At 40.5% G+C, this 27,902-nt stretch overlaps 1 protein-coding gene across 3 annotated transcripts in view; it reads left to right on the top strand.

The window, feature by feature from the left end:
• Positions 1 to 23,951, top strand: part of FHDC1 (FH2 domain containing 1) — a 32,970-nt gene extending 9,019 nt beyond the window's left edge. For all 3 annotated transcript variants that reach the window (XM_048942865.1, XM_048942866.1, XM_048942867.1), the window contains exons 4-12: positions 591 to 693; positions 8,981 to 9,066; positions 9,150 to 9,250; positions 11,808 to 11,878; positions 11,983 to 12,090; positions 12,965 to 13,035; positions 15,367 to 15,484; positions 17,265 to 17,429; positions 19,935 to 23,951. In XM_048942865.1, coding sequence (XP_048798822.1) covers positions 591 to 693; positions 8,981 to 9,066; positions 9,150 to 9,250; positions 11,808 to 11,878; positions 11,983 to 12,090; positions 12,965 to 13,035; positions 15,367 to 15,484; positions 17,265 to 17,429; positions 19,935 to 21,977 — 2,866 coding nt within the window. In that variant the 3' untranslated portion in view covers positions 21,978 to 23,951. The remainder of the gene's footprint in view (positions 1 to 590; positions 694 to 8,980; positions 9,067 to 9,149; positions 9,251 to 11,807; positions 11,879 to 11,982; positions 12,091 to 12,964; positions 13,036 to 15,366; positions 15,485 to 17,264; positions 17,430 to 19,934) is intronic.
• Positions 23,952 to 27,902: the final 3,951 nt, after the last annotated feature.

The raw sequence follows: 27,902 nt of genomic DNA on the forward strand, positions 1-27,902 counted from the left end.
GGTGCAAGTGCAAACTAATCTCTGTAGTTGTCATCAAATGTAGAGTATACCGTGCTCTGTTCTTACAGAGTTAGCAGCTCTATAAGAGTTGTCATAAGTGACTACATCTTGAATTTGTGTGCTAATGTGTTTAGCTTTGAGTGCCATTATCATTTAGCCCCAAACATCCAGATTTTGTTTTTGTTAACCAGTTGAAGTGAGTTTTCAGGTGCAGTTCAATGAATCCCACATATATCATGTAATACTGCATGAAAGCTTCTTTTCATTGCCTTTATTTCATTATAAAGAGTTAATAAAAAAGGGTTTTTTCCTGGTTTCAACTGGGACAGGGTTAAAAGAGAGGTGAGGATTTTTTTTTTTTTTTTTTTTTTTTGAGTAAGCTGTTTCAATGCTATCTTTATTCACTGTTGTTACCCTCTTGTAAAGGCATCACTGAAAGCAGTGTTAGAATAATACTACTGTGAACACCGTTACTGATAACCTCATTATAATCCCTTTGAGTAGCACAGGCATGGGTTGTTTTTTTTCAATTTATGTGACTATTTGCCCTACGAGTGTTAGAAATGTGAATACTCCATTGTTTTTTCCAGGTCTGCTGAATCCATCATTGAAGATATTTATCATGGAAGAAGTGAGCCCTACGCTTCTGAATTGCTGAATGAGTTCCTTAAATTATTACCAGAAGCAGAGGAGGTAAATGATAGTTTTGCATGGAGCTTATTTTCGTTGCAGAATGCTATTGCCTGGCACTCCAACATGAAGTGTTTTATTTTGATGTAAAGTCACCTGGAGTTCAGGTGTAGGAAACCACCAAGCGCTGAGGTTTAATCTGTGTTTTACACTTGGTATGGAAGTTACAACATAGTTGTTCCGTTCACATCTAGTAACTTCTCCTACCTTTGAGGCACTGCTTAAAGAGAGTATTTTTGTTTCCCTGATGTCCCTTGGGAGTTTGTGTCCCTTAAATATTTTACCAAGAGTTGGAATGCTCCTGGATGCAGAGTAGAAAACTCAGAATCAAAGTATATCCTAATGCAAACAAATTAAGATTTACTTCTTTGGCATCTGCCTTATGGTTCCCTGTTGCATATGAGCAGCCCTCTGCTGTTCTCTCTTCTGGTTTGCTGCTTGTTTGGTGCATATGGGATCTCTTGGCTCCTTGGCCTGGATCATCGGGTTCCAACAAGCGCAGAAAGGCTTCTCTGTGCAGCAGCCATAGAACTTGCAAACATTGCTCTGTGCTCCAAAGGAGACCTGGTAGCAGACGCAGAATCACCAGCAGCGCGTTCTGCTCTGTCCCTAGGCCATGATACCGCGCAGATACAGGTGCTGCTTTCTCCCCTCCCGGTCCCACCCTTCAAGCCCATTCAGATGACTAAGGAGGTGAAGCCCTGCTTAATGATGCACAGTTCCTTGTCTGTTCATGTATTTACACTGACCCATTAGTACGTACTCGAGAGAAATGTATACCACAGATTTGAGAAAATTAACATTAGAATTGCTTGTTTGCTTCACATCAAAGCAGTGACTGAAACCCGGGAAATTGCTAGTTAACATCCACTCATAGATCAACCTCAATGCACGCACACTTTACCACTTCAAGGTCATACGGTCCAAGCGGTGTTTCCCCTATGCAGCAGCAAATCTCAGATCCAGTCTGACACACAGAAACTGTCTAGTGTATTGCCTTAAATTGAGCTGTTTTTGCAAGGAATCTCATAAGAAAGAAAAATAAGTGTTATGTTGTTCTCTTAACGGTTTTTTGTTTTTGTTTTTCTTAAAGTTGGAGGGTGTCAGCAAGTACAAAAGTAATCTGAAAAAAAGAATGGAAGTGATTTTGGGAGTTCAAACTGTTCACCCTTTCCTCTTTGTTTGAATTTCAGTGCGTATTCCTATGTTTAAACAGTTTGTTTTCTTCCTCTTAAAGAGGCAGGCAGAGGAAAACAGTGGAGCTAACACAAGTAGAAAACGTTTTGAAGAGCATGCTCCAATGTGATGTAGGTGTTGTATTTCCTATCAGGCAATTTGACAACAAGCCTACCCATCAAGATAGTCCAGAGCACTTAAGAAGTGCTTTTATGGAGACATTTGATGAATGAATAGAAGAGATTTTGTGGTGTAGGGGAGTATGAGAAATCACAGGGCATTAAGTGTTAGATTTATTGCTGTTCTCAAGGGAAGGCTGAGAAGAAGTTTGTTCCCTGTGTGCAAATATTTGTATTGTATGTCATTAGTTCCATGCTTCAGAGATCTCTTCGCTCACTGTCAGGAAAAGGAAAGACCCCTTTCCCCACTGTTATTCTCCCTTTAATTGTTTCACTGGGAGCTTTCACTGTGTTGTGGAAAGCTCTGTGAAGCACCACAGCTAGAGCTGGGGCAGGGCAGGGAGATGTCATGTGATGGACTATTGCTGCTGTTGGAATGGAAAGGTGTTTCAGTGCCTTCGTGTCCTCATAATGCAGTTTCTTGAAGAGTAAGTGGGCCCTGTAACTCATTTGGTACTTCTGGCTCCTGGAATTTTAGTGTAGTCAGTTAAAAAAAATCCTTCTCTTTAGATGCCTTAGAGCTTTTGTTGTTTGTCTTGTTGTTGTTGTTTTTTTTGTTTTTTTTTTTTTTTTCTTCTAAATTTATTTTCATTGTTCTCCTTGCATGCTTCCTTCTTTTTTGTGAGTTTATTATCTGCTTCCTAATCTGAATCCTGGAATATTTATGCCCTGGAATATTTTTTCACGGTTTTTTAAGGGGAAGGCATCAGAATGGTACATACAAGGAAATAATCCCAAATCACTCGAGATATTAGATGAAGGGATGCTATTTGTTCTGGTGTTCCCTATCTGGTTTAATAGTTCACCAATTCTTTTCAATCTAGCGGTCCACATGACAGCTTTGGCACAGCATTGTCATTGTCCTACTACTGGCGTGTCCTGCAGAGCGTTGCACCTGTACTCAGCCAGGTGTCTCTGGGATTACCCCTGAACACTTCCCATTCTTTTACAGACCTGCTCTATTGCTGTAGGAGTTAAGAATTACTATGAGCAGAGCCTAGGCAGACAGATAGCTTTTATTCATTTACCAGTTCTAAACCTGTCTTGGTATGACCATGGGTGTCCTTCTGCAGTTCCCCTTTGCATACTCATTTCAGCAGCTCAGCTATTTAAGTCACGTTTCCCAGCAGCACAGTTGTCTTGCAGGTTGGAATGAGGTCCAAGTACCCTCTGCCAGGCATATGCTCCACCCTGATAGCAGTGTGTTTGGAGCTGTCTTCTTTCTTTTATATGTTACTATAAACCTTTGGTCTGACAAAGTGAAAGCAGAGAGGGAGGAGCACCGTTCCTGGCCATAGCTGGAGGCAGGGCAGCTCTGGACGGCTCATTCCTACATTTTGACCAACAGCCTTTGCAGTTTATCTAGTGTGGATAAACACAGCTTTATACTCTAATCTTATCTTATCTGAAAGTGTTATGCTATGAAGTCACATTACCTCAATGTTATCCCAGTCACTGGTTTGGCGTATGCGACCCATTTTATACCATTTCAGTCCATATTATCTCACCTGGCAGAGGCATTCCAGTGTCTTTGAGATGAAACAGCCTTCTGAAAATGGGAGCTAAACACCCAGGCAAACAAATAGCCTTACCCTCTGTTGTCTTTAAGATTATTCTTTTTGCAGAATTGTACTGTGGCAACTCTTTACATGTAGAAATGGGTGTCAGTACCAGGAATTTTCTGCTCTTTTCTTAGCTATGAAAACTGTTGGAATGGTTGTGTAAGTGGCAAATGGAGGATCTTTGCTGGTTGTCTTTGTCCGTTATTAAAATATTGGCGGTGCTGTGAAGCCCTTCTGTCATACTGAAAATGCTGAGGAATTTTCAAATGTTTAATTTGAAAAGCTTGACAAGTTCTTGAAGCTGGCAAACCCAGATCTTGCTACAGTGTTCAATTCCATGTTCTGTTTGGGGCTGTGAATGGCACCAGAGCAGCCATAGTAGAGTGGCTAAAAAAATAGACCAAGGAGAGGTCTAAATGTTTCTTGATATGCTCGCTGTTATTGCGAGCCTTGTTAGAAATCCTGCTGTTTGTGCCTTACTGTGATTAGCAGTTTTGTAAGAGGAGGAAATGTCTATTTGGAATCTCCTCTGCTTAACCCCTTTTCCAGCGCTTACTGTTTTCCAAGGAGCCTATGTCATAGCTGAAGCAACAGCCTTCTCTTATGTGTTACTTCTGAATAGATTCCTAGATATGCCTTTTAATTGCCTCCTGTCAGAACAGCTGACAGCTGTCACTTACTGGCATCCTTTCCAAAGCAGAAAAGCTTTTAGCTTCTTTTATTTGCACATCATTGCACTGTTCAGCAGGCCCAGACTGGAAAAAGATTGAGGGAGTCCAGTGTTTAATAAGCTAGAATAGCCAGAATTTGTATTTTAAATATCCAGTGTGTTATACTGCTAATGAGCTTACCCATAATGCACGCCCAGGTTATCAACTCTTCCTTCACAATGTTTCAAGTCTGTCCTTTGCTCTTACATTCTGTTTTAAAACCCGAGTCATCTGTCACCTGCTCTACTGGGCTGGTTTCTGTCTGTCAGCTCTACACTTTTCATGCCATGTTTGTATAATAACTGTCTCCTCCTTCTTTATTCAGCCAGTGGTGTACATGGCTAGCCATCCTTCAGATTTTTCATTCCTTCTTCTTTTTTTCACCTTTTTTCACTACAGGTTTTTTTCAGTTTGTTTTTACCATTAGCTGAGAGAGGCGTGCCACTACCTGGGCATAAGCCTTGTGGTATCTCACCACCTAATACATTAGCTGCTTTCGCACGTGCCCTTGTGTTTTAATTTCTCAGTGATTCATTCTTGAGTTTTGGTGTTTTTCACTTACGTTTTTCTCTAGTGCCCATGGGTATTTGCAATCACATGGAAGTAATACAAAACAAAACAAAGTCACCACACTCAAAGCCAACAGCAGGGGACATGTTTACTCCTCAGGACCACTGCGCTTGCCTTTATTTATTTTAAATATGGGGAATTATTCTCTTACTTGGTTGACATATGGGGAGATATTTATTTACAGGCTGATATTGGGATGAGTTTTGTGCTAGCTTATACTCTACTTCAGAGATAGTGGGTCTCTGGTTAGGAGTGCAACGTACCTGTTTTTGTGTTAAATCCTGCTGCTTGTGAGTACTGCTGGTAACTGAAAAATGTCTGAGAACTTGAGAGGCAGGAGCGCAGTAGCTTTTCTATCTGTGAGGAATGATGAGACATTTGCAATGGACATATTTACTCCAATTACAAATCAATTAAAAGGTCAGGCTTTCAGTGTTTCATAACTGCTTTTAGAATGAGGCAAATTACTTACGTGAGAAACCTCCTGTATCTAAAATCTGACTTAATGTGCACGGGCATGCATGGACAGTGCGAATGCTTATTCCATATACAAATATAATGAAAAAAAAAAATTAGTAGCTCTTTGCCCAATTTGAGTAATACAGAGATGAGCATACGATATAATTAGGCTGTCCTGCGTGTATGCATTACGCCGCTGCATCTTGTTACGTGGTTGCTACTGTTGTGGAAAAGATTTTGTTATGCTTGGTGAGAGGAGGTCAAGGCTAGAAAAGTATGAGTTATTCATTGTAACTTTAAAATAAACCACATTTTTTTTAAGCTCTTTTGTGTTCTTGCACTAATTATAAACCTGTTTTATCTTTTAACATGATTAATGACAACATTGTTGTCAATACCCATAGTTTCTTAGCACTTCCTAGTCGTGGTTGGTATCCCACTTGTGGGAGCCATTGGGCAATCTTGGTTCTCTTTAAGAAGAACTAGACAACATGTCTGCAGAGAGAAGAGGCAGCCCCCGTGGGCTTCTGTGCAGCCTCCCTTGGAAGATGAAGGGCAGCTATCCAAAGCCCTTTTGAGTCATTATTAGCTTTGGGGTTCAAGAAGTTGTTTGTTTAGTTTTAGGTAGTGTCAGTTAAATCAAGTAACTGTTTATTTTCTGCTTCCTGATGGAAGAGGTGGAAGAACTGATCTTTTTTGATTGTGAAATCTATACTAGGGAGGAAATGCACGCAAATGATAGAATGAGAAGAAATGGCCTTCAGTTGTGTACCAGGGAAGGTTCAGGTTGGATATTAGAAAACATTTCTTCTCAGAGCAGTGAGACACTGGCACAGGCTGCCTGGGCAGGTGGGGAAGTCACCCAGAGGTGTTCAAACCATGTGGATGTGGCACTGAGGGACATGGTTAATGGGTATGGTGGGGATGGGTTGGTGGCTGGACTAAGTGAACTTAGTGATCTTTTCCAACCTTAGTGATTCTGAATAAGTTTATCTACCTGACCTTAACCATTCCCCTAAGTTTTTAGAGTTTTAAGATGGAGTTAACATAGGATTCAGTCTCACATCCAGACGATTTAAATGCAAGAAATCACCTCACTCATCTGCCTTTTTTATTGTTATTATTTATTTTATTTTATTTTTATTCCGATCAGAAAGCATCTGAGTTAATGTCTTTCATTTCGCTTGTATCAGCAAATTCCTCTGGGTGGATTCATTCGTATCTCTCCAGTCATTTTTCCTACTATGGGTTGATAGAAAGTGAATTTCATCCAGTGTCCATAAAACGCTTCAACGTTCAAATCTCAGGAAACAAAGTTCACGCTGCACCACACCATTAACATTTGACGTAGATAACATTGGTGGCTACTTACTGTCAAAAGAAAGTACTGTCAAAATGTAAATGTATTACAGGCAGCATGAGTAAGTTAATATTTATGTGAATATCTCAGGACTTTTTTTTTTTTTTTTTTTTTTTTTTTTTTTACTTCTTGTGCATTTAAATCTTAAAATTATACCTTTCTATAAATGACTGTGGTTACCTGATCTTGATCTTGGTGATTTGCGGGTGGTGTTGTACTTCTTTTCTCTTTTCCTCTTAAAACCTAAATGCATGTGTCATCTTAAGGCAAACTTTTGTTTTTGCAACGTCTTCAATTGAAGTTAGATAACTTGCAGGTTTTGTTGTTTAACAGGTAGACCATTGTTTTTCGGGAAGGTTAAAGAACCTCCCGTGCAAAGTTCAAGATATCTACTATTTCTCCTCCACCACTTCATAATGGAGGGAAAAAGTGTTTGTCTTGTTTCTTGCGTATTTTAACACCTTAGAAATATCAAGGATGTCAGGTCTAGTCTTTCCTGTTTTTCGTTGTCAGGCTTCTTGAGTGCCTCTGTTAATTAGGGCTTTTCTCAGGCCTCAAATAAATGGCATGCAGTTTATCTTTAGAAGGAGCTTTTGTCTGAGTATCTTGAGTTAAATGGCAGGTAAGGAAATCAAGTTAGATAGCCTGAATAAAAATAGCTCTTTTGATTAGAATTCTCCTTTTCTCTTACTAGTGGGTTCCTTTTCTTAATTTGTTTTAAAGTATGAAAAAGAAGTTTTATTATTCCAGATCCAATTTCCAATGTTTGTCTTCTCTTTACTAATACGCTCTCAAAAATTCTATTATTTGTATGGTATGGAAAAAGAATATAAGTGAAGCAGGACAAAGTGATTTAAAAATCCTTTTATTCTGTTATTCCAGAACTCATCTTAAATTTCTGATTTAGTATAGCATGTTCTCCTCCATTTTATTTATATATGCAACTTATATATATAAAGTTATAAAGTTAATATATAACTTATTTATTTTGAATTTTTAACACCGTGAAAACAGAAAAATAAGTGATTAATTTGGAACCTGATGTTTAAAAGAACTCATTGGTATCTGGCTAAATTTGAGCAGCTTGGAAACTATTGATGTCCTGATGTAGTGTTCCTGAATATGCTGTACCTGAATGTGCTTCCTCAAACTGTAGCCCATCTGGGTGGGCCTTAGGTGTAACACTGTAAAGGGGAAGAATGGTGAGCTAATGTGTAGATCAGTGGAAATGTGTAACTGACAGTGGATGTGAAGTTGGTTAGATGAAGAAATGGCATAACTGTGAGTGAGCTCTGCTTTTGGATGTGATTGCTGTGTTGGGAAATGTGGAAGAAATTCCAGTTATACTTAAATATATGTGCATATATATTCTATTTCTTCAGTATAAACAAATACTAAGTACGTGGGCAGATGAGTGGCTTGTAGATCATGCAAATATATGGATTTTCGTGGAGCTGGGAGGGAAGATTGACAAAATGAATGCACTGATATTTCCTTAACATGTAAATGTTCTTCTCAAAGCACTGACCACAAAGAACTTCAAAATGCATCCTTGCATTTGTTGTTAAATTATTTCGTGGGAATGAAAAGAAAAAAAAACCAAACCCAAAAAACTCAAGAGCATGAAGTTTTACCCTTTAAGGGAGTTTTATACGAGATGGTTTAATCAGGTATCTGGGAGACAGCTGCACTGTATCAAAGAGACTTAGTCTGTCCTTTGCTGAAAATGCTGAACACGGTTTGCTTTAGAATACACCCAATAATTTAGGTTATGCCCAAGTGTACATCATAAGTTGTTGGAGAGTTGAGAATCATTTTTCAGATCATCACTTAAGCAGCTGTTTTCTGACAGAACAAAAATTCAGCTAGAGAATGGCAAATGGACCAGTGAGACAGAAAAGAGACAAATTTCTTGGGGACATTGGCAAACAGGGTGTTCTAAATGTAGTGAAGAGGCCAATCACTATTTTTTACACTGAGTGAATATGAGTATGAAGGAATAGCTGGGGATGTGGATGAATGACAGAGTGATGGCACCAGGTTTATTCCATCAGATTATTTAGCTAGGTATTTAGGAGGAGAGTGATGTTACTGGTTTTATTTTTTTTCTGATTACCATGTGTGCAAATTACAGGACTTTGGGCAATGAAATCATTGAGCACACTCTCTCAACTCTTGCTAAATTTACTGTTTTTCTGGGTGTTTCCTTCCAGAATCAAGTTAATCTTGATCTTCCATAAGACTTTTTGCTAGTGTTTCTTTTTTCTTTTCCAGGTGAAGAAATTAAAAGCCTTTGATGGAGATGTATCAAAACTGTCTCAAGCTGATTCCTTCATGTATTTACTAATCCAGGTGCCAAAGTAAGGAGATGCTAGGTTTATTTTGTTCATTATGTATTCTCTTTTGGCTGTCAGTTCTAAACCTCTTTGTTTGTGTACTCCAGCTATGCTCTTAGGATTGAAGCCATGGTGTTAGAGAGGGAGTTCTCACCCTCCTGTGCTTCTCTACAGGATGACATGAAAATTATAAGACAGGCAACAAAAGGTAATTAAGCATGTTGGGACACGTATAATACTCTTGTTTTTGTTAGCATGTTAATTAGTCTGCATTATGAAGACGAGAGCTTGAATTTCAGGTACCTTGGCAATTAAAAAGAAGCTAACTCCCCTCTGACAAACGCCATCAGGGTGTGCCTGGTGAATCTTTGCTTCCAAAATAAAAAGTCTGGAGACCTTGGACTCACTAGTTAGTGACCAAAGATACTAACAGTGTATCTCGTACCAACAGAACCCAAAGTGTCCATGACTAAAGTAGGGCAAGCCATTGTCTTTTGACTGCAGTTTGCTCATTCATGCATCACTGACACTGTGGCTGACTCCAGTTGTTACTCTTCTTTGCTCACATTCAGAGATGTACAGTGAAAATCACTGTATAGTTTTGAAATTTCTCTATATGCAGTTGCCTTTTGAGATTGCAGTATTGATGAGCTAAAAACTGTGTTTGTTGAATTTATATTCTCTGCATTTCACAAGCTTTGAAATGTTCCAACTGGTTATTCCTAAATTAATCTGGTGTCTTGTACTCTGCATGATAATTACTCATTTCTTAATTTTGTTTATTATTAATACTAACCTTTTCAGACACCGTGAGTTACCTATTTGTCTTTTTCCTCAGTAAGAAAGTCCTGCTTCCTGCTGGTAAATTCAGTGATATTATCTAAACTACTTCTAGTAGGGCAGAAAGGCACAGTAGTAAAAATAATTCAACTATGAGCACTAGTGCTTAGGGTAGTCATTTCTAGTGATGGAAAAGGGGAAAAAATTTTTGTGTTCTTCCCAACAGCGAGGATTGGACTGGTCCTCCTGTCTCAGGAAAGCATCCCTTACCTTAAGCTGAGGTTTGAGTTTGACCTTTTATTGGGAGCTCATTGAAATTGTTGTACTTTGTTTTGAGCAACAGACACATGTGATGGAATATGTTGTGCATTAAAGCAGCCGCACCCTATTGTCCTTCATGTCCTTCACCCAGGACATTTGGGAACTGATGAATTCATTCCCTCCAGACGAGACACTTTGGTCTCCAACTCCTTCATCAGGCCAGTCATGCAAATCAGACTGAGCTTCCCTGTTTTGAGTCCACTCGAACTCGTGTGCACTTTTCCATTTGGTCTTTGCACTTCAGGGTTTGTTGATAGCCTGAAGTTGTTTAGGAATTCTGTCTACTTTTCTATTCCTATCTACCAGGTTTCTTTCCTTGTAATTAAGCTGAGAGAACATTTACTTAAATTCTAACTCTGATAATCACTCAGGGTTAAAATGGTCTAAATAGCTTGGTGGATTCTCATCTAGCCTGCAAATGGATGCATCCCATAATGACACTGAGCAGGTTCTCACTATGCAGAGTCTTTAGATATTGCTTTCTCTTATTTACCTTATGAAATTTGGTGTTCCCTTTTGTATTCTGTCCTCTTTCTTCTCCCTTGCTCTCTCACCTCTATGTTGTTAGATCAAAGACTGTGTAATTAGTTACATGTTTTTAGCTTGCTAATACTGAAATCCAAAGGTACAAGGGCTGTCTGCCTCCAAAATGATAGTGTACTATGTTAAGCAGTTAAATGTGGGGTAAAGGAGTTGTAAAATGTGAACTTTGTGGTAAAATACTTCTTTAAAATGTTTAAACTGTAATCAAGAGGATTCTATGTTCTATTATGTAAATCAGTGTAAAGCATATTTATTACATTAAAAACAGCTTACATTAATTTTCTTGCTATACAGTGACTTACAAATTTGCAGGTACTTAGTTTACTGTGCCATTTGTGTAATGCTCATTTGTTAACTCTCAACAGTTTTGGATTTCTGTATCTTATTTCTAAGGTGCTGCCCTCAGCAGGTGTTCCTATGTGCAGATGAAGAATTGTATGAATTCAGATAGAGCAGTACTGTGCATTTTGCAAAAAGGGCATGTGTGCAGAGCAGGCTTCTGATGAAGAACCTTTAAGTGCCAGTTTTATTCCATTTGGCTTTGCTTCACACTGAATAGAACTTTGTGCTGAATCATCTTTGATGCCACTAAAGTGAAATAAATGTCACTCCAAGTTGGTTATCATATAGAAATAAAGTGGTGATTCATAGTGGCAGTGGGGTGGTACGTCTTGAAAACTTAAACATTGCCTGGCGTCTTTTGACACCTGATGGCTGAGTTTCCTAAAAGGAATAATGGTTCCTAGCCCAATCCTGACAGATGGCAAACAGACCCTGCGAGGTGCAGAACATTTGCCTTGCACTAATTTTAGTAGGAGGTAAGGGTACTTGCATAAGATACTTTGCGCATTGCAGGATTAGACCCCAAATGTTTTGTGAGCTGCCATGGGTTGCCTTGGAAATACTACACTTGCAGAGCTGAAGTCTGAACATGTATATGAGGTTTGCCAGCTGTGACTGAGACTCTGAATTGTAGAGTATATTTTTTTTCCCAATTTTCAGTTCACTGTAGTATCCTGTTAAAATAAAAATCCTCATCTTTGAAAGCTTGAAGAGTTTGGCAACTCTGCACGTATTTCTAAACAAACAATTGTTAGACAGCAATTTTCTATTCCTTACAGAGCTAATGACTTGTGAGGAGCTGCATTCCATACTGCACTTGGTCCTTCAGGCTGGGAATATTATGAACGCGGTAAGTGACATCCAGAATGTGGACGGCTGATTGACCAGACTTCCTTGTTAGTGTTGCAGTCCATTTATTTCACACACCGCTACTGTTTGCTCATTTCTTTTTAGGGAGGGTATGCTGGCAATGCTGTTGGATTTAAGCTGTCATCACTCCTCAAGCTGGCGGATACAAAAGCCAACAAACCTGGGATGAGTCTGCTGCATTTTGTTGCGCTGGTATATATGAAAATTATTTTGTTGGTATAAGTAACTGATACAAATCTGGAGCCATAGATAATCAGGAACACAAGGAGCCATGTGTCTCCATAAAGTGGCTTACGATTTGGATTTAAATGTTTGCTTTTCAACCACAAAATTCACTGTTTTCCCTATGTCTGGCCATCCTATCCATGGGAAATCCTTAGCAAACTTGAGTTGTTAATCTCATGTAGAATCTTACCTTTGTCTAACTTCATCACCGTGGTAGTTCTCTTACTGTCCTGAATTTTTATACTGTAAATGTGGCTTCTTATTCTTCTTGCTGAATCATTTCAGCAGCATATTTCCTTGTTGTTGTTTGTTGTTTTTTTCCACCCTTGATGACTAACAAGTACTTTTAAAGCTGCTGTGACCTTTTTTAAAATTTGTTTTCAGCTATTTTTTCTTATTTTTAAACTTGCTGATTTTAAAATTTAAATGTTTCCATATGTGACTTGGCTTAACTGTATACAAACTGATTTAAGAGATTACTAGTTGGGTAACAATGGAGCATTAACTGATGTTTGTATCTTCTCAAACAATGGCCATCAGTAAATTGTCCTTTCTCTAGCATTCCCTATCAGTATAGGTGTCTTTTGTGTTCAGTGGTAGAAGCTGCTATTGCTGTGCATTGCAAAATGGAATTGTTTGTTTCTAGTTCTGATCCTCGTCTTTCTTTAAAGAAGTATTTTCTGCTGAATTGTTTTAGGATTGAGCTGGAAGAAAGAGCACGGAGAGAAACCTTTAAGTACGCCCCCAGAGGCTTTAGAACTGCTGGACTTCTAGGTGTTTCTTTGTGGCAATGGAATGTTAATAGCTTGTGTATGTTTTGGCTTTGTTCTGTTTGTTTCAGGAAGCCCAGAAGAAAGATGCTGCTCTCCTCAACTTTTCAGAGAAAATTAGGGATGTTCATGAGGCTGCCAGGTAAGTCAAAAGAAACCTGAAAACTTATGGTTAAACTGTGACTTGGAACTCTGATTCGTGCAGCAATTAGGTTTATTCAAAAAAGTCTTGGCACAAAACCTGAGATCTTTACAAATGTTTACTGTAGCTTTGAGGGCTTCATTTCCATTTGCTAGCAGAAGTATGCCTGCAATGTGCCTTCGGGTATAAGGTTTTTTTCTGACGTGATCTCCGTAGGTGTTTTGCAGTTTTGTCTCTGTCAAATAACGTGTGCATATATGCTGCTTTTAAGAGATCAGAATTATGCTTTGCTTTTTTTTTTTTTTTTTTTTTCCCCTTAAAACAACTTTCATCTGTCTCTGAGCAGTCTACAGCATTCTTACAAGTCTGGTTTCTGATATAGGTGCTGGCCTTGGCTTCTTTTAGATATTTTATATTTGGTTTGCTTCTCTGTTTCGGTCTTGGGTGGAAAATCTGAAAGGTTTGGGGGCTCTGCAAGTTCACATCATTGTCTTTAGCTGCATAATGTCAATCTAATTCATACCTAGATAACTGTACTTGCTTTTGTGAGATGTTGTGATCTAAAGCACAAAACTGGAAGCTAGTGATCCTGGAGTTCTGTTCCCAGTTCGCTACTTCCTTACTCCTTGACCTTTGGGCACTCTATTTACATTGTTGTCTGAACTGTAAAATTGCTCCAATCTCTCACATCTGATGAAAAATTAAGTCATGTCTGCAAAGAACTCTGAAATCTTCTGAGGAAAGGAGTGGCCATGCAGTTAATCAGAAAATTTTTGATGGACCACCTGTGTGGCTCTCTGCCATCCAACCCACACACCTTCTTGGCAGTCTGCCCTATTGCTTGCTGAGGAATGTAGCTTCCCTCAGTATTCAAGCCCCCTGGAAAACTTCAGGGGAGTAGACAGGATCTGAAAATTGGTGGTACTTTTCTAGCCATTTTGTTCTTTGATCCCATTTGTTAATGTTGAAAATGTTCTGTTGTAACTCATGATGAAATCTTTTCGGGGGATGCATTCTACAGGAAAATTAAACAAAACGAAATGCATGTCTTACAATTGGGTGTGAGGAAGATCTTTCTTTATTAGAGAGACAGCTGTCGTGCATAAATTGCTCGTAAATCCTTCCAATCAGACCGTGTTAAAACAACCACCATTATGTACGTCTTTTTTTTTTTATCTTGCCTTTCAACCCTGTAGTCCTTTATCCTCCTTCTAAAGCAGAATTGTCTACACCTTTTCTCATTTGCAAAAACACGTAAGATTTTTCCCAGCACAGAGTGCTTACCTGAAGTACGCAGAAAAATACTCCGGCATTCTATTTATTTATGCGTGCTGTCACCATGCTCTCACCATGTGCGCTTCAGTTGGTCGGCTGCGTATTTTCAGCTTCACTGTTTTAAGTGCTGTTGATTGAAAGTAGTTAGGAACGCATGTGCAGTTGTTATTTTTTTTTTTTTTTTTACCATTCTGGAAACAGTAATGCATCAGCTGATAGACAAAGCTCAATTCTCCTGTGAAAGAAATGCCATAGGTTTAGAAGTGTTGATCCTCAAAATGACTGAGAGATTTGGGTTTGAGTTCTCATCATATGGAAAACAAGTCTCCCAGGATACAACTCAGATTACATCGGATGAGAGCTCTTTCCTGTGGCCTTAGATTTGTTGAGTTACCTGTGCCCAAAAACAGAAGCAGCTCCACTGCTGGTATGTGGTAGAAAGATGAAATATTACAACTACCGGGCTGAGACCATGGGCTGTGTTGCCCATGTCTTCTTAGTCTGTCTTCTAAGTGGCAACTTAGAAGAAAGTAATGTGCAATTTCGTGATGCCAAATGCCGTTGCCAAAATGGGAGCCCCGGTTGGCAGTGTGACTCCTTGTTGCACTAGCTTTGGCACTGGAATGGTCATATAGTCAGATGGACTAAGGAAATGACCCATCTAGAAGGAAATGTATTTATGCTTTTATCGGATTAATCTTCTGTGCTCAGTATGATACGACCGCCATCTAGAAAATGAGTGAGTGCCCAGGGAGAGAAAAAAGAACACTTGGCAGAGTGGCATTGCCCTTTCAGGCAGTATAGCTGGGTAGGACTGGCTGGAATTAATTGTGAAACCACACCCCATGGGAATCTTTTTAAGTTGCAAATAAGAAGAAATGTGCTTATCTCTCTCCTAATTTTCGATTTATACTTTAGAAAGATATTCTGAACAGGTAGGTCTTGTTTGATAGCCAGGTTGCACTTCATGTTGAGCATCAATTTTGAAGCATATTGTGGTTAACCTAAGGGCAACTCCTCCTCCTCAATAAGCATTCTCTGTATATGCATTTTTAGGTTATCCATTGATAATGTAGAAGCAGAGCTCCACTCACTCTCTTTCAAGACAAGATCTGTTAAAGACAGCATCCGACGAGACCCAAAACTTTTTTATCAGATGGAAAGCTTTCTGCAGGTTTGTAGGATACCCGTGTTGATGTTTTACTGTCATCTGAATATAGGAGCATTCCTCAGCTCAAAGTAATTTGTGTGGACGTGTCAATAAACAGAAGCATTGTTTTAATATGTCGACCATATCAGTGGTACAGAGGTGTTCCAACTACATGGTGTTTGTGAAGTAAGACAGTTGGAAGGATTGTTTTTTTGCTGGGAGGGGTATGGAGCGTATGTTGCCCAAGGCTTGTTGGGCAAGTGTGTTAAAAGCCTGACAAAGATCAGTAGTTAAAATATAAGACAATTTGGGTTGGTCTCTACTTCTGTTCTTAACTTGCAGATATTTTGGGCAGCTGTGATGTTAAGCTGGACCATGTGAGTTTTTACTGAGAATATTTAATTGAAGAGGGGTTCTTAGAAGCTTGAATGCTAAAAAAGCCTGTTTTCTGTATTAATTTACCCGTTGCACAGGGTGTATTATTCTAAGCCATACCATCAATGCTTGGTAGATTCTGCTTTTCTTTTTCAGTATCTCAATAACTTCATAGATATTAATGTACATGGCGCTTAACTTTGAAGCAAAGTTGTAGGTATTTTCCAAATATGTGGTGATGCCCGGAGAAATATGCATTACATTTCAATTAAATGGTTTTTGTTTCATGCTATAGAAAATTATTACAATTTAAAAAAAAAAAAAAAAAAAAAAAAAGAGAAAGACAGATATTGATCTGGAACTTAACCCACCCTGATTCTCAACTTGCAAGTATAGTTAATAGTGTAGTTTTTTCAGATGTGAAGGTGATGAAGAAAGAGGTGGGTTAAGATTGAAATAGCTGTCCTCATTTACTCTGAATCATTGGCTTAAATCCATTGCACCCAGACTCTTTAATGTTATGTTCTGACATGTTTGGCTTTTTTTTTCGTTTTTAATTTAATAGCTGGTTTTATGTAACACTACAACCTTGTTTAGGCCACATTCCAAAAAAATGTTGTGAAAAAGAAATATCTTTTTATAAATGCATACCTTACATAAAGACTTCCGGTTTTTGTTTTCAAATTATAAGTCATAACCAAGCTGATTAAAAGTCAGCTTTCATTATCTCATCCTCATGAATAAATTACTGAAATATGTGGGAGGAACTTATTTTCTATGTATGCTCTTGTCAATTGTCCAGTTTATTTTCAATCCATTCTTTTTTTTCACTAAATGCTAACCAGTCAGATTTGTTCCTACCCGACCAGCATAATTTACCAAGTAACTTCCTGGCAGCAAGTTGTCTTAAGTGGTCACTCGTGCTTCCAGCTGCCTTCTCACAATCCAGTGCTGCAGCATGAAAAATCTTCAGGGAGTCGTGAATTAGTATCAGAAAACTGATTTGTCTGGAAATTAACTTTCTCCACCAGGTTATTTTGAGTCAGATATGTTCTCAGATGTGATATTGTGCAAGGATGGCACTGAACGGCTGATGATGCAGACTGGGGAGACAAAAAAATGCAGTGGTTGTTCCTTTAAGCATTTCTGCTGCTCAAAGTTCTGAACTCTTGCCCAGTTTGTATCCTATTCACTAGAATTTGAATGTTGACTGATGCATTTTCCTTGCCCTTCTTTCCTCATTTTGTTGAAATGACAGGAAGTTTCCTTTGATTAGTAGAAGTTCTTCCTCAAAGTCTTAATTTTCAAGCATCTGTAACAACTTCAAGGATGGAACACGAGCTCCTAATATACACGTAAGCTCCTAATATACACCTCTACTGTTGTTACTTAAATTTTTCTGTTTGCCATTGTATATTCTTTTCTACAGTTTGCTGTGAGACATCTAAAGGAGCTAGAACACCAGAAAAGAGAATTAGAAAAGGAAGGAAATGCTCTCATTGACTTTTTCTGTGAGGACAAAGAAACTATGAAGTTGGATGAATGTTTCCAGATATTTAGGGACTTCTGCTTAAGATTCAACAAGGCTGTTAAGGTAAGCACTGTTAAGCTTGCCATAAGGCTGTTGAGCCCAGAATGAGATTCTCACTCTCTTGAAATAAATACTGGTTCGCATGAATTAATAGTTTTCTGTGTAAGGGATGCTTTGTATCTTGTGGTATTTGATCTATTTGTCAAAATGGTGATGGCAGTGGCTACTTTGGTCTTTTAAATGCTTTTTGTGGGTGAAAACTCACAAAAGTGTCAGCATTGGTTACAATTTTTTGTTTAGAAAAGTCTACCTATCGTTAGAAATAATTTTTAGGACTTTATAATTAGCATGAATTAGGTGGATACACAGATTTGTTTTTCTGCCTTACGTAATCTGCAGTTGACCGCAGTTTTCATAAAATCTTTTGTTCAGAAAGAGAGAAAAACATTCCTGATTAGTAAGTAGCAAGCTGACTGAAAGTTCAGCTAACATGCATGTTGTACCTTTAGCTTGCCCTCTACCACCCAGAGTGTGGTTATACGTGTGAATAATATACAAATATATTAAACGAAATGGTAGTAACGCTTGCAGACTTCTTAGTGAGAGGTGACTTCATGCATGTTACAAAGGACGTGTTCAGTCATTTGGAATTGAGGGTTTAATTCATAATCACGCATTGCATACGGGTGGTCAATGGATAGCTGTTACTCCAAGGCCCGATGGGGATTGCTTTTCTTAACTATGTAGAAACTAGTCAGAAATGATGAATTACTCTCTTAATTACAAATACTGAAAAGATTTTCTTGCTAAGTATTTTGTGAGGATTAACCTAAAACATTAATGAACTACAGTTCTGAGAAATGAATGTAACATGTGGACAGCAGAGCCAGCAGTCAAAAAAGGTGGTTGTTTATACCACAATGGCCAACTGTGCGTATCTCATGTGTTAAAAACACTTTGTTTTTGCAATTTTAGAACGTGCTCATGAGTGTTTAAAATAGGTTTATCATTTGAATAAAACCTCCATGAACATATTCTGGGTGAGAACAACATATTCTGCTGTTCTGTGTCTAACGTAGAATGTGAACATAGTTAAAAATTGTTGCAGATATTATTTGGCTTTACAATAGGATATTCAAAATTAAGCTTTAGCGTTAGTCAAGAGTTAATTCTGTAATCCCATACCTGTGAAAGAAGGCTCCCTGCCACATTTTTCCTGAAATGCAAGTTTTTTCTTTGTCCTTTCTTAGCTGTTGAGTTTCTGAGGTCTCTAGTACATCTTATCTTTCACAGCCCTGTGTCATCTCAAATCCCAGTTAAGAGGTATACATTAACCCATTCATCAAAAAGAGCTTCAGCATTAGACTTTTGTTTACTGGAAGCTTTCAGGCAACTATTTATAGTTGTTCAGTTCTTCTGTTGTCACAACAATGGGAAAATCAAACTAAACAGTGTTTCAGATCAATATAGGTGTGTGGAGTTTTTTTTAAACAGCCATGTAGGCTTTCTGAGAACAAAATTAACATGCTGGAAAACTAATTTTTGAATCTTTATGAAGACTAGGCCTTCCTCTTCTTTTGCTGCAGCTGTACTGACTGAAGAAAACCAGGTTCTTCATTTCTGTTGAACTTTCCAGGTTATTTTCTCAAGTTTAACTTAAATTAAATCTGAAGTCTAGAGGTGTCCATTGAAGTGTAGTTGTTCATAGTAAACCACCGCTAATGATTATAGCAGAAAGGTGTTACTATGTTGTCTTTCAAACACAAACTGCCTCTTTCTATGTCTTTCTAAACCTCAGCCCCTCAGCCTAGCTGCCAAAATCTCTAGCGTGCCTGGGGCAACTTCTGTGCTGTAGCTGTCAATTTTTGAAGCCAACAGCAAACAAGAGATCCAAAACCCTAATGAGGTTGAAGTGGCATCAGTTGATGTCTACGTAATGATCGTGAGACATTGTGCAAGCTTTTTCGTTTGCTTTTGTATGCAAGTCATGTCTTTCCACAAAATTTCTAATCTGTTATGTTCAAGTTGGGGATAAACAGCAACCCTTGGAAACTCTGCTTGCTGCTTCAATAACAGTTGTTGTAATATGGGGGGATGTGAGAAAGCCGTGACTGCATTCTTGTCAGACAAGTTTGTTTTAAAATAAGAATATAATGCTCAGCTGGAAGTTTACTCAACAGATAAAACTGCTCCCTCTAAACCTACTGAGCATGGACTTGAACGTCTCTGTATACAACAACAATTCTTTGCTCGGACATAAAAGCTAGTTGGGTTTGGTAGATCACATTTTCAGGCTCTGTGGGGACTTGTGCATTTTTTTCTTATGTTAATTGGACTGATATGCCTCCAGCATTAGTTATGCAGGGAACTGCAGTCCATATGGTTAATGATTGCAGACTGGTTGCCATGGTGAATTTTTGTGTGTATGTATTGGGGGTGGAGAGAAAGTGATAGCGGTAGGAACTAACTTTGATAGGAGGAAGTAAAAGGAAAGATAAAGCTGTGTAACTTGTTCTCGTGCATAGAATGCTGTCCTCTGTAACATGGATTTATGCATTTCCTTGTCAGGAAAACAGGGAACGAGAGATCCAGGAACTTCATCATCTGCAAAGGCGAAAGGAGCTGGAGGAGAAACGTCGATCCTGGGCTGCTGGAGAGCTTGGAAGCTTTGGGCGGAGCAGCAGTGAAAATGATGTGGAAATGTTGGCCAAAAAAGGACTCGAAGAGTTTCTTCCCTTCTTGCAGCAGAGACCTCAAAGCCCTTCATACAGAAACCCCAATTCCAAACGCTCTCGACTTTCTCTGGGAATTACTGCAGACAGAGAGCTGCAGAGTTTCCTGGAAATTTCAAAAGAAGAGGATTCCAATAAATTTAACAGCCTTCCCCGTGCAAACACCCGACAAGTAAGACCCAATGTAGCCTGGACTGAATCCAAAGAAACTAGAGATCCCAATTTAAATACCTTGCACTTAAACCAACAGTCCGAAACCAAAGGGAAAAGTAGTGACCTGCTGCAGTTGCATCCAGCGCAGTCCAATCACTTTGGTGGCTCAACCACCAATCCCCATTATCCACAGCGAAGCACCAACTGCAACATGCATGCTTCCAATGCCTCTTGTGAGGAGTCTGCTGATATAAATGCTCTGGCCCTTGCAGTTGAGGAGCACGAACTTGTTAAAGGATTAAGGAAGTTTGATATTCAAGGAGCAAAGCCAGCAGAGGATATGCCTCTAATATATTTAGAGGATGTCGGCGGAACAGATGTGGAGACTCTAGATGATCTAAGCTTACATTCCCTTAGCACTGCTGATGACGATCTGCCTCCAGCTTGCAGAAGCTCCAGAGAGGCCCACAACCATACAGGCAAGGCAGTGGGTTGCAAGAGTGAAACTTCAGAGCCTGGCAGCAGCAGCCCTGTATCGATGGACACAAGTGTTTCAGGAAGTAGGGAAGATGGGCCAATGTTCTATGTGTCAGATACTACTACTGACTGTTCTTTGACATTGGACTCTGAAGAGGGGAATGATTTTAAATCAGCAGGCAATGAAGTAAGAAGTGAGGCTGGCAAAACACGCTCTTCTGTGAATGGTGCTCAGTACAGGCCTAGAACACTCTTCCCAAACCTAAATTCAGCTTCTGCCAAGGATCTGTCTCTTCATGCTTCCACAAATGATAAGGACGATGCCAACAGCAAACACACGCTTTCTAAAGAAAAAGCTGTAAAAAACAAAGACCCTATAGGACCAAAGAGAAACTCTCTGAAAGACAGATCTCCAAGTTCCTCAAAACCCAGTGGCACTCGCCCTAGCCACACAACTTCTTCCAGACCTGTTAGAACTTTGAATGCCTCTGAGAATGAAAGTATGAGGAAAGTGGTGCCTATTTCTCGGTCAAACAAAGCACCAAGCAGTGTGAAAAAGCCAGAAGCCAAGCCAGCGCTTCGTGAGACTAGTACAGTGGAAAGCCGCCTGTCTCGTCGCAGCTCTGTCCGAGGCACTACAGACACACTGCCAAGAAGTCCTTACAGGCACAGCATGTCAGTAGAAGAGCCAAGGTTACAGAGGGGGACTGTCACCTCAAGCAGTGCTCATTTTGAGAGAGACAGAGTTGCTCTCAAGAAGCCAGGCTCTAAACCTATTAGGAGTACTGCAAAGTCGAAGACAGATGAGACGAAGATGTGTCGCTCCAGCATAAAACCCCAGGCCCCTGTAGATGACACCAAAGTTAGCCCTGTCAGTGCTCCCAAAACACCATCCAGTGTCCCCAGCTTTGCAAGGAATACAGTGGCTTCTTCTTCAAAGCGTGCAAAAGTGGATCTCTCCACCTCATCCAAACCTCCAAGTATCACCAGATCGGTGTCCCAGAGGCTGCCTAAAGTGAAGCCAGCAGCAACCTCTGATGATTTGAGTCCAAAGGAGAACGGAGGGAGTACTTTAAAGAGAGCAAATAGTGCCAGAGTGTTTGGAAAAAGCATCCTCCAGGGAGACACTGTCAGCACAAAAGCAGAGGCTTCACCAAAGGAGCAGGGGGCATTGGAAAAGTCTTCTCTTAAAATGAAAGATGCAAACCGGACCACAATAGGTAAAATACTGAAGCCGTTACTGAAGTAAGGAGAGGTTTTTTGAATCTTGGAATGTCTCTTGCACTGGATGTCTCTGTTGAGGAATTCCTTAAAGCAGTAACATTGCTGATAAGCGGCATCACGTGCTCTTCAACGTAACGCACACCACTGGAAAAGGGCAACTGGTTGTGTTCTGGTCTAAATCCCCTGTTAAGAATTTGAATGTGTTTGAAGCTACTGTGATGGAATAGGAGTGTAGCAGCAAGTCTTTGAGCATTTGTGATATGGAAGGTCACCAGAAGCCAAAAAGTTTAAAGGAGTTAAGCTATGGGATGAAATGCTTTGTGACAGAAAATGTGGATAAAGGCCAGTTTTTGTGTACATGAAATTCTTCCTGGGGCTCAAGCATTTGTGTTGGTTGATTTCTTATTCAACGTCAGAGAGAATCCTGTGGAACAGTACTGAAAATGAATGTAGGTGATTGTGCTTTACATTGTTTCTACTGCCTTGGATTCAGGAACTCTTTTTTGCCTGTTGCAAAGTCCATTGCTGGCAATTGGACAAGCTGGGAACTGCTGGCCAAAAAATAGTAAAACGGGATATTTGCTGTTTGTGGCTGTCTTTAACCTAACTGAAGAATTTTTAGCATGTTTTATGAATGTGTACGTGTGTCTGGAGAAAACTTTCTGCTGGCCAGGAGGCTTATTCTCCAGGAATTGTCTTGCATGCACAAGTAGATAGGGCTGGTGCTTCACAGCTGGAGGCTGTGCCCATTGGAAGGGCCACTAGTAACCACTGGGATGATGACTACTCCTCATCTGACTTGTTCCAGTCACAAGCAAACTTGCCAGCGTTTGGTCATACAGAAGTGCCATATATTTATGATACATATCAAGGATGTTTGCAGTTCAGCTCTTGAAGGCTGCGTTGTAGTGCTGAGCACTTTCTTACTATTCCATGTTTCCACTGGTTTATGTACTACCAAATTACTTGAATGTTGCAATGGCTCTGATTGAGCCATCTGTTTCCCTGCCCCCTCCTCTCCTTGTCAACATGAATATTTAGCATGAAACACGGATCTTACGCATGACAATGTTTTTGTAGACTTCCTTGGTTGCTTCAAATGCGGTTTTTAATGTTTAAATACTCCAAAGGATGACTTCAACTAGTATTTGATAAGCTTTTTATGAATAAAAACACCTCCTTTTTCCTGCGGATACGAATTTTCATGTCTTGCTAGTCTAAGGTACGGAGAATGAGGGAGAACTTGTTCAGCATGCTATGCATATTCCTAAGGGAAATGTTTGTAGGTGGGGAAGCTGATCACTGTTCTCCTGAGCATCCTATTTAAAGAGTTGCCTTTCCACTCGTTCACAAATGAAGCCTCATTTAATAATAAAAGCAAGAATAAAATAAAAAGGAAATCTCTTCAGGACAAGTGGCATTGGCTTAGGGTAGATCTGCTTCTCCACTCTATCCCTCAGTGCTTGAAGTGTATAGCACAGTGAGAATAAGCCGTTTAATTGCTCATGTGCATCTCAAGGGCTAGTATCAGGGACAGCTACCTTTGTCTTTTGAAGTTGGCAAGGGGCCCTTAGTGTTTCACAATGTCTTACTGCAGACATTGTACCCAAACACAAAGCATTACATAGGGCCTCTTGTTTGAGTCTGTCCCAGGGGGAGAATTTATATAGCCCACTTTTTGGCAAGGGTGAATTTTTGCTCGAAACCCTGCATAAGCTTTTTGCTGCCTCCCTTGTGGGTTACATGAAAGAAAAGCATCTCCCTTCTCCTTATTTGTATCTGTGTGTATGTATGCACATCTGCGAGAGCAGATAATTGACTCTTCTCCTTTATTAAGAAAAAAAAGAAAAAAGCAACCAAACTTTTATTGGTAGCAAGCTTGAAAACTAATTTAAATATGTTTTGGTATATGTAAATTTCTATAAATCTGTGTAAAAGAAAACTGAATGTATTTAATGGAACATTTATACATTTCGGAGTAACTCAGTAGTTTAATAAAGTTCCCATTTACTGGGTATGGGCTTCATTTTTCTATTTCTTATTGTACTTTTGGCTTTGGTCCTGGAGATCCCCAGCAACTGGAGACCAGTTATAGGTACCTATGGGAAAATCTCCAAGAAAGGGCTTTGCAGCAGAAATTCTGGCATTTGAAATAGGAGGCTTGTTTTTGTACTCAGATGTGCGATTCATCTTTAGTTTCTAAATGTTCCCGAGGCAGGGCTTTCTGCACGGTCCTGGGGAGAACAGGAAAGGTATTAGGTGGTGGATGCAGCGCCTTGTGTATGCATTGTGTGCTGAGGCCAAGACGAATGTTCATGGCAGTAACAAGTCTGGATCTGTCACTATCTTCATGCCTTTTAGCTTAGTGCACTTTATTGGGAAATCCCAGTTTACAGCTCCCAGGGCTTTGCAAATAAAGAACAGCCTGTTTTGCAGGAGCAGGTGGTGATTTCTGCACTGTAATTCTGAAGTTTTACCTTCCATCCCATTCTCCTGTGACTTTTTTTCCTGCTTTTTTGCATAAGAAAAAAAAAAAAAAAGAAGGAAAGAAAGGCAGCCAGCCTCCTTGTCCTCAGGGAATACTTCCTCCCCTCTGCTATGGGAATGGTTTTTGGACTGGAATTGCTGCTATTTGCAAACTCGTTCAGCCCCTGACTTTTCTCGTTGGGTGAGTGCGGCTCTCCCGCACGGAGCAGCACGCACCTGCTGTCTGCCAGCACTGAGTGACAGCTGCTGATGGAATCTACGTGGGAAAGCCCTTCGCCATCAAAAGGTGTGTCTCAAAAGTTGGTTTTTCCCTTTTTAAACTTCATTTTGATTTCAAAAGGGTTTATGATTACCAATTCATTATTTAAACTACCGGCTGTCAGAGGCAGCGGTGCCCTGTAGGTTTAATTTCCCATGTCATGAGATTTTCCCAAACGCTAACAGGCTGTGGGGCTGCAGGCGGGTTTGAAGAAAGACACGAGAGCTTTTTTCGGGCTTTGTTGTGCCGAGCAGCGGGTGCTTGTCATCATCATCAGAGGCGAGTCTGTCTCCTTTGATGGCTCTCAAGGTGATGGTGAAGTCGGGGAGCCCGGGGGGACACGAGGGCATCTGGGGCTGTGGAGCTGCTGCAGATTGCGAGATAGGGGAGCAAGCTGTGGGAGGAGGAGAGATGCTGATTCATACTTGGAGGAATTTAATATTCACATCTCATGTGGGAACTGCATACAAATGAGGGGCTCACTGCATCCCTCGTTACAACAGCTCATTAAATTATCGGGAGAGACAGAGTTCCCATCACGCCTCCCACAGTGTACAAGTCCGGACTATGTCATTCAAAATAACCCACTGGTATCTCTCTCATCTTAGGCTCTGGCTGTGCGGAGGGATGCAGAGTACTGCCCGTTGGCTCTGACCTAGCCAGGCACAAGTGAGCTCTGGGTTGGGAGTGAATCACAGCACATGCTGGCTGGCCACTGACCCTGAGTTGTCCCGTCCTGGCTGAAACTGCATCCCCACGTGCCAGGGAGAGCTGTCCTCCAGAAGGCGTCTTTGCTGCTGCTGTGAGAACGCAATCCTGGCAAGAGGGGCCCAGCTAAATGCAGCTCCTTTCAAATTTGGCCAGTCAGTGTTTTCCATTAGCTTGATACATGCTGTTTACATCCTACTGCTGCCAGTGCCAGAGATAACTGCCTTGGGAACAGCTCCCTGCAGGTATTGTTAGCAGCTGCTGAAAACAAAGGCGTTTGTTTTAGCCACGTCACTATCTAAACAGCCAGAAATAGATCGCTTTTTTTATTGCTGGTAAGCCAATAAAAATCAGTCTGGTTCTCCTGGCCAAAAGATGCCTTCTGGAAATCTTGCATGCTGAGAGGGCTGGCATCTGCGCAAACACCTCAGCAACAGCAAAGAGCATGATGCTGAGGCAAAGAATGCATGAAGGGCTCTCGTGGCAACCAGGCATTTCTCCTCCACGTGTTATCACCACCAGCATCTGCTGCTTGCACTTGGACAGAATTGCTTCCAGCCAACACTGTGTGGTTCCTTGCTGCATAGTTGGCTTCTGTCTCTTTCTAGGCTGAAAGCTGAGACTGCAGAACACTCGCTGTCTCAGCTAGAAACTTAACTCTGATTTTAAAAACAAATCAAAAAATCCATCCATCTGCTGATGCCCTTCCTTTCTGCACTGGGTCACAGGGAGTGTGGAGGCCATGCTATGATACTGATTCCAGAGATGGTAATTGGGTCTGTAGCTGCTGAGGCAAGTGCTTGGTTGGTGGCCTAGTCTGGAGGGAGGGGGGAGAGAGTGGGGCATTGCAGAGAACATTTGCCCCATCTGAAGCAGGGGTGCTGGACAGGCTGCCTTTGAACAGTTATGCATCTCCTACTTTTGATCATGTCTGAACAATAGCCCCTGTTCTTTTCCCTGTTCTATCCTTATTTCTTTGGGAGGATGAATGATTACAGGCTTTGATGCCTCCTCTTGGGCCAAGCAGAGGAGAGAGATGAACTCTACCTCCGTTTTTTTTTATTATTTTGATTTTTAACAATAGGACTTTGACCAGCGAGCAGAGCTGGTAGCTTCAAATAACTCTCAGCTGCGCAAGGGCCCTAGAGCTCCAGGGAAAAAATGAATGGATTGCCTGTGTGCACTTTGCATAGTTTCTTCCAAAAAAAGTAAACGTTTCCATCTTTTTGGTGGTCTAGAAGTTCAGGAAGGAATTGAATGTATTTCTAAAATGGACACGTGCATGAGCAGTAGTTCTGAATTACTATCTGGTGACTGGCATGCTGCCTGTGGAAATGAGGGAAACGTGTAAGAGGGAAAACATGATGATTACAAATGAGCAGGCAGAGCTGAGACAAGTTTTCAAGAAGAATGTGGAGCTTTTCTCTGTTCATTACAATCCTTACACTTCCCTGGGCGTCAGCTGTTCCTGGCTGACCCAGCTAATAGCACGGCCTCCTGGAAAAGCCAGGGGTCCCCAGCACCTGGCCTTGCTCCATCACTGCAGAGAACACTCCAGTAAGCACTGCTGGAGCCACTTCAGCTCTTGTGCTGAGCAAGGACATGCTGCGAGCTCCACGTTTTTCTTCCCAGTCTTTCTCATGCAACATTTAAACTGATTCAAACTTAATCCCTGTGCGAATCTTCAATTTCTCATTTTGGGATGAAGGATGATTGTAAATGTGGTTTTGATTTTTTTTTTTTTTTTTCCCCCCCACCCTTTCACAGCTGTATTTGCCCCTTTACATCCCATGACTGTTTCCTCCCGCTCCTATTTCCTCTGTTACAGTTTTCCATCCCACTCTATTAAATTTTCTGGCTTCTACTAATAACTCATCTCCCCTCTTTATCTTCCTTTCACACTCTGGTGTTTCTGTACTCTTCAGCTCACTCCATTCTGTTCTCTCAGTGTCTCTGTGTCTCTGCAGTCTTTGGTGGCTGTTCTGCTCCTTTGATTTTTTTTTCTTCCTTTCTGCCATGAGTCACCTTTCTCCAAACAACTGTCTGCAAAGCCTGCAAGCTGACACTTTTCCCTGCTGCTTCCAGTAAGAGGTGGGAATTCTTTTTCACATTTACAAGTCTGTATTTTGTAGCTCTGTTTTGTCCTTGAGAGCAAATTGCTGGAGGTTGCTGTCCCCAATGAGAGAGATCACCTCAAATCATCTTAGAATAACATCAAGGTTGGAAAAGACCACCAAGATTACCCAGTCCAATATTCAACCTGCCCCCACCATGCCCACTAACCATGTCCCTCAGTGCTACATCCACATGGTTCCGTAACACCTTCAGTGACAGTGATTCCTCCACCTCCCTGAGCAGCCTGTGCCAATGCTTGCCACTCTGTAAACAAGTTTTTCCTAATATCCATATCTATATATCTATAACTTAATTTCTAACACCCAATGTCTCATCTTTTTAGTGCTAATGCAGCACCCCACCATACTGAGCAGCCCATGT

Source organism: Lagopus muta, chromosome 4, assembly GCF_023343835.1.
Source record: "Lagopus muta isolate bLagMut1 chromosome 4, bLagMut1 primary, whole genome shotgun sequence".
Taxonomy (NCBI): Eukaryota; Metazoa; Chordata; class Aves; order Galliformes; family Phasianidae; genus Lagopus; species Lagopus muta.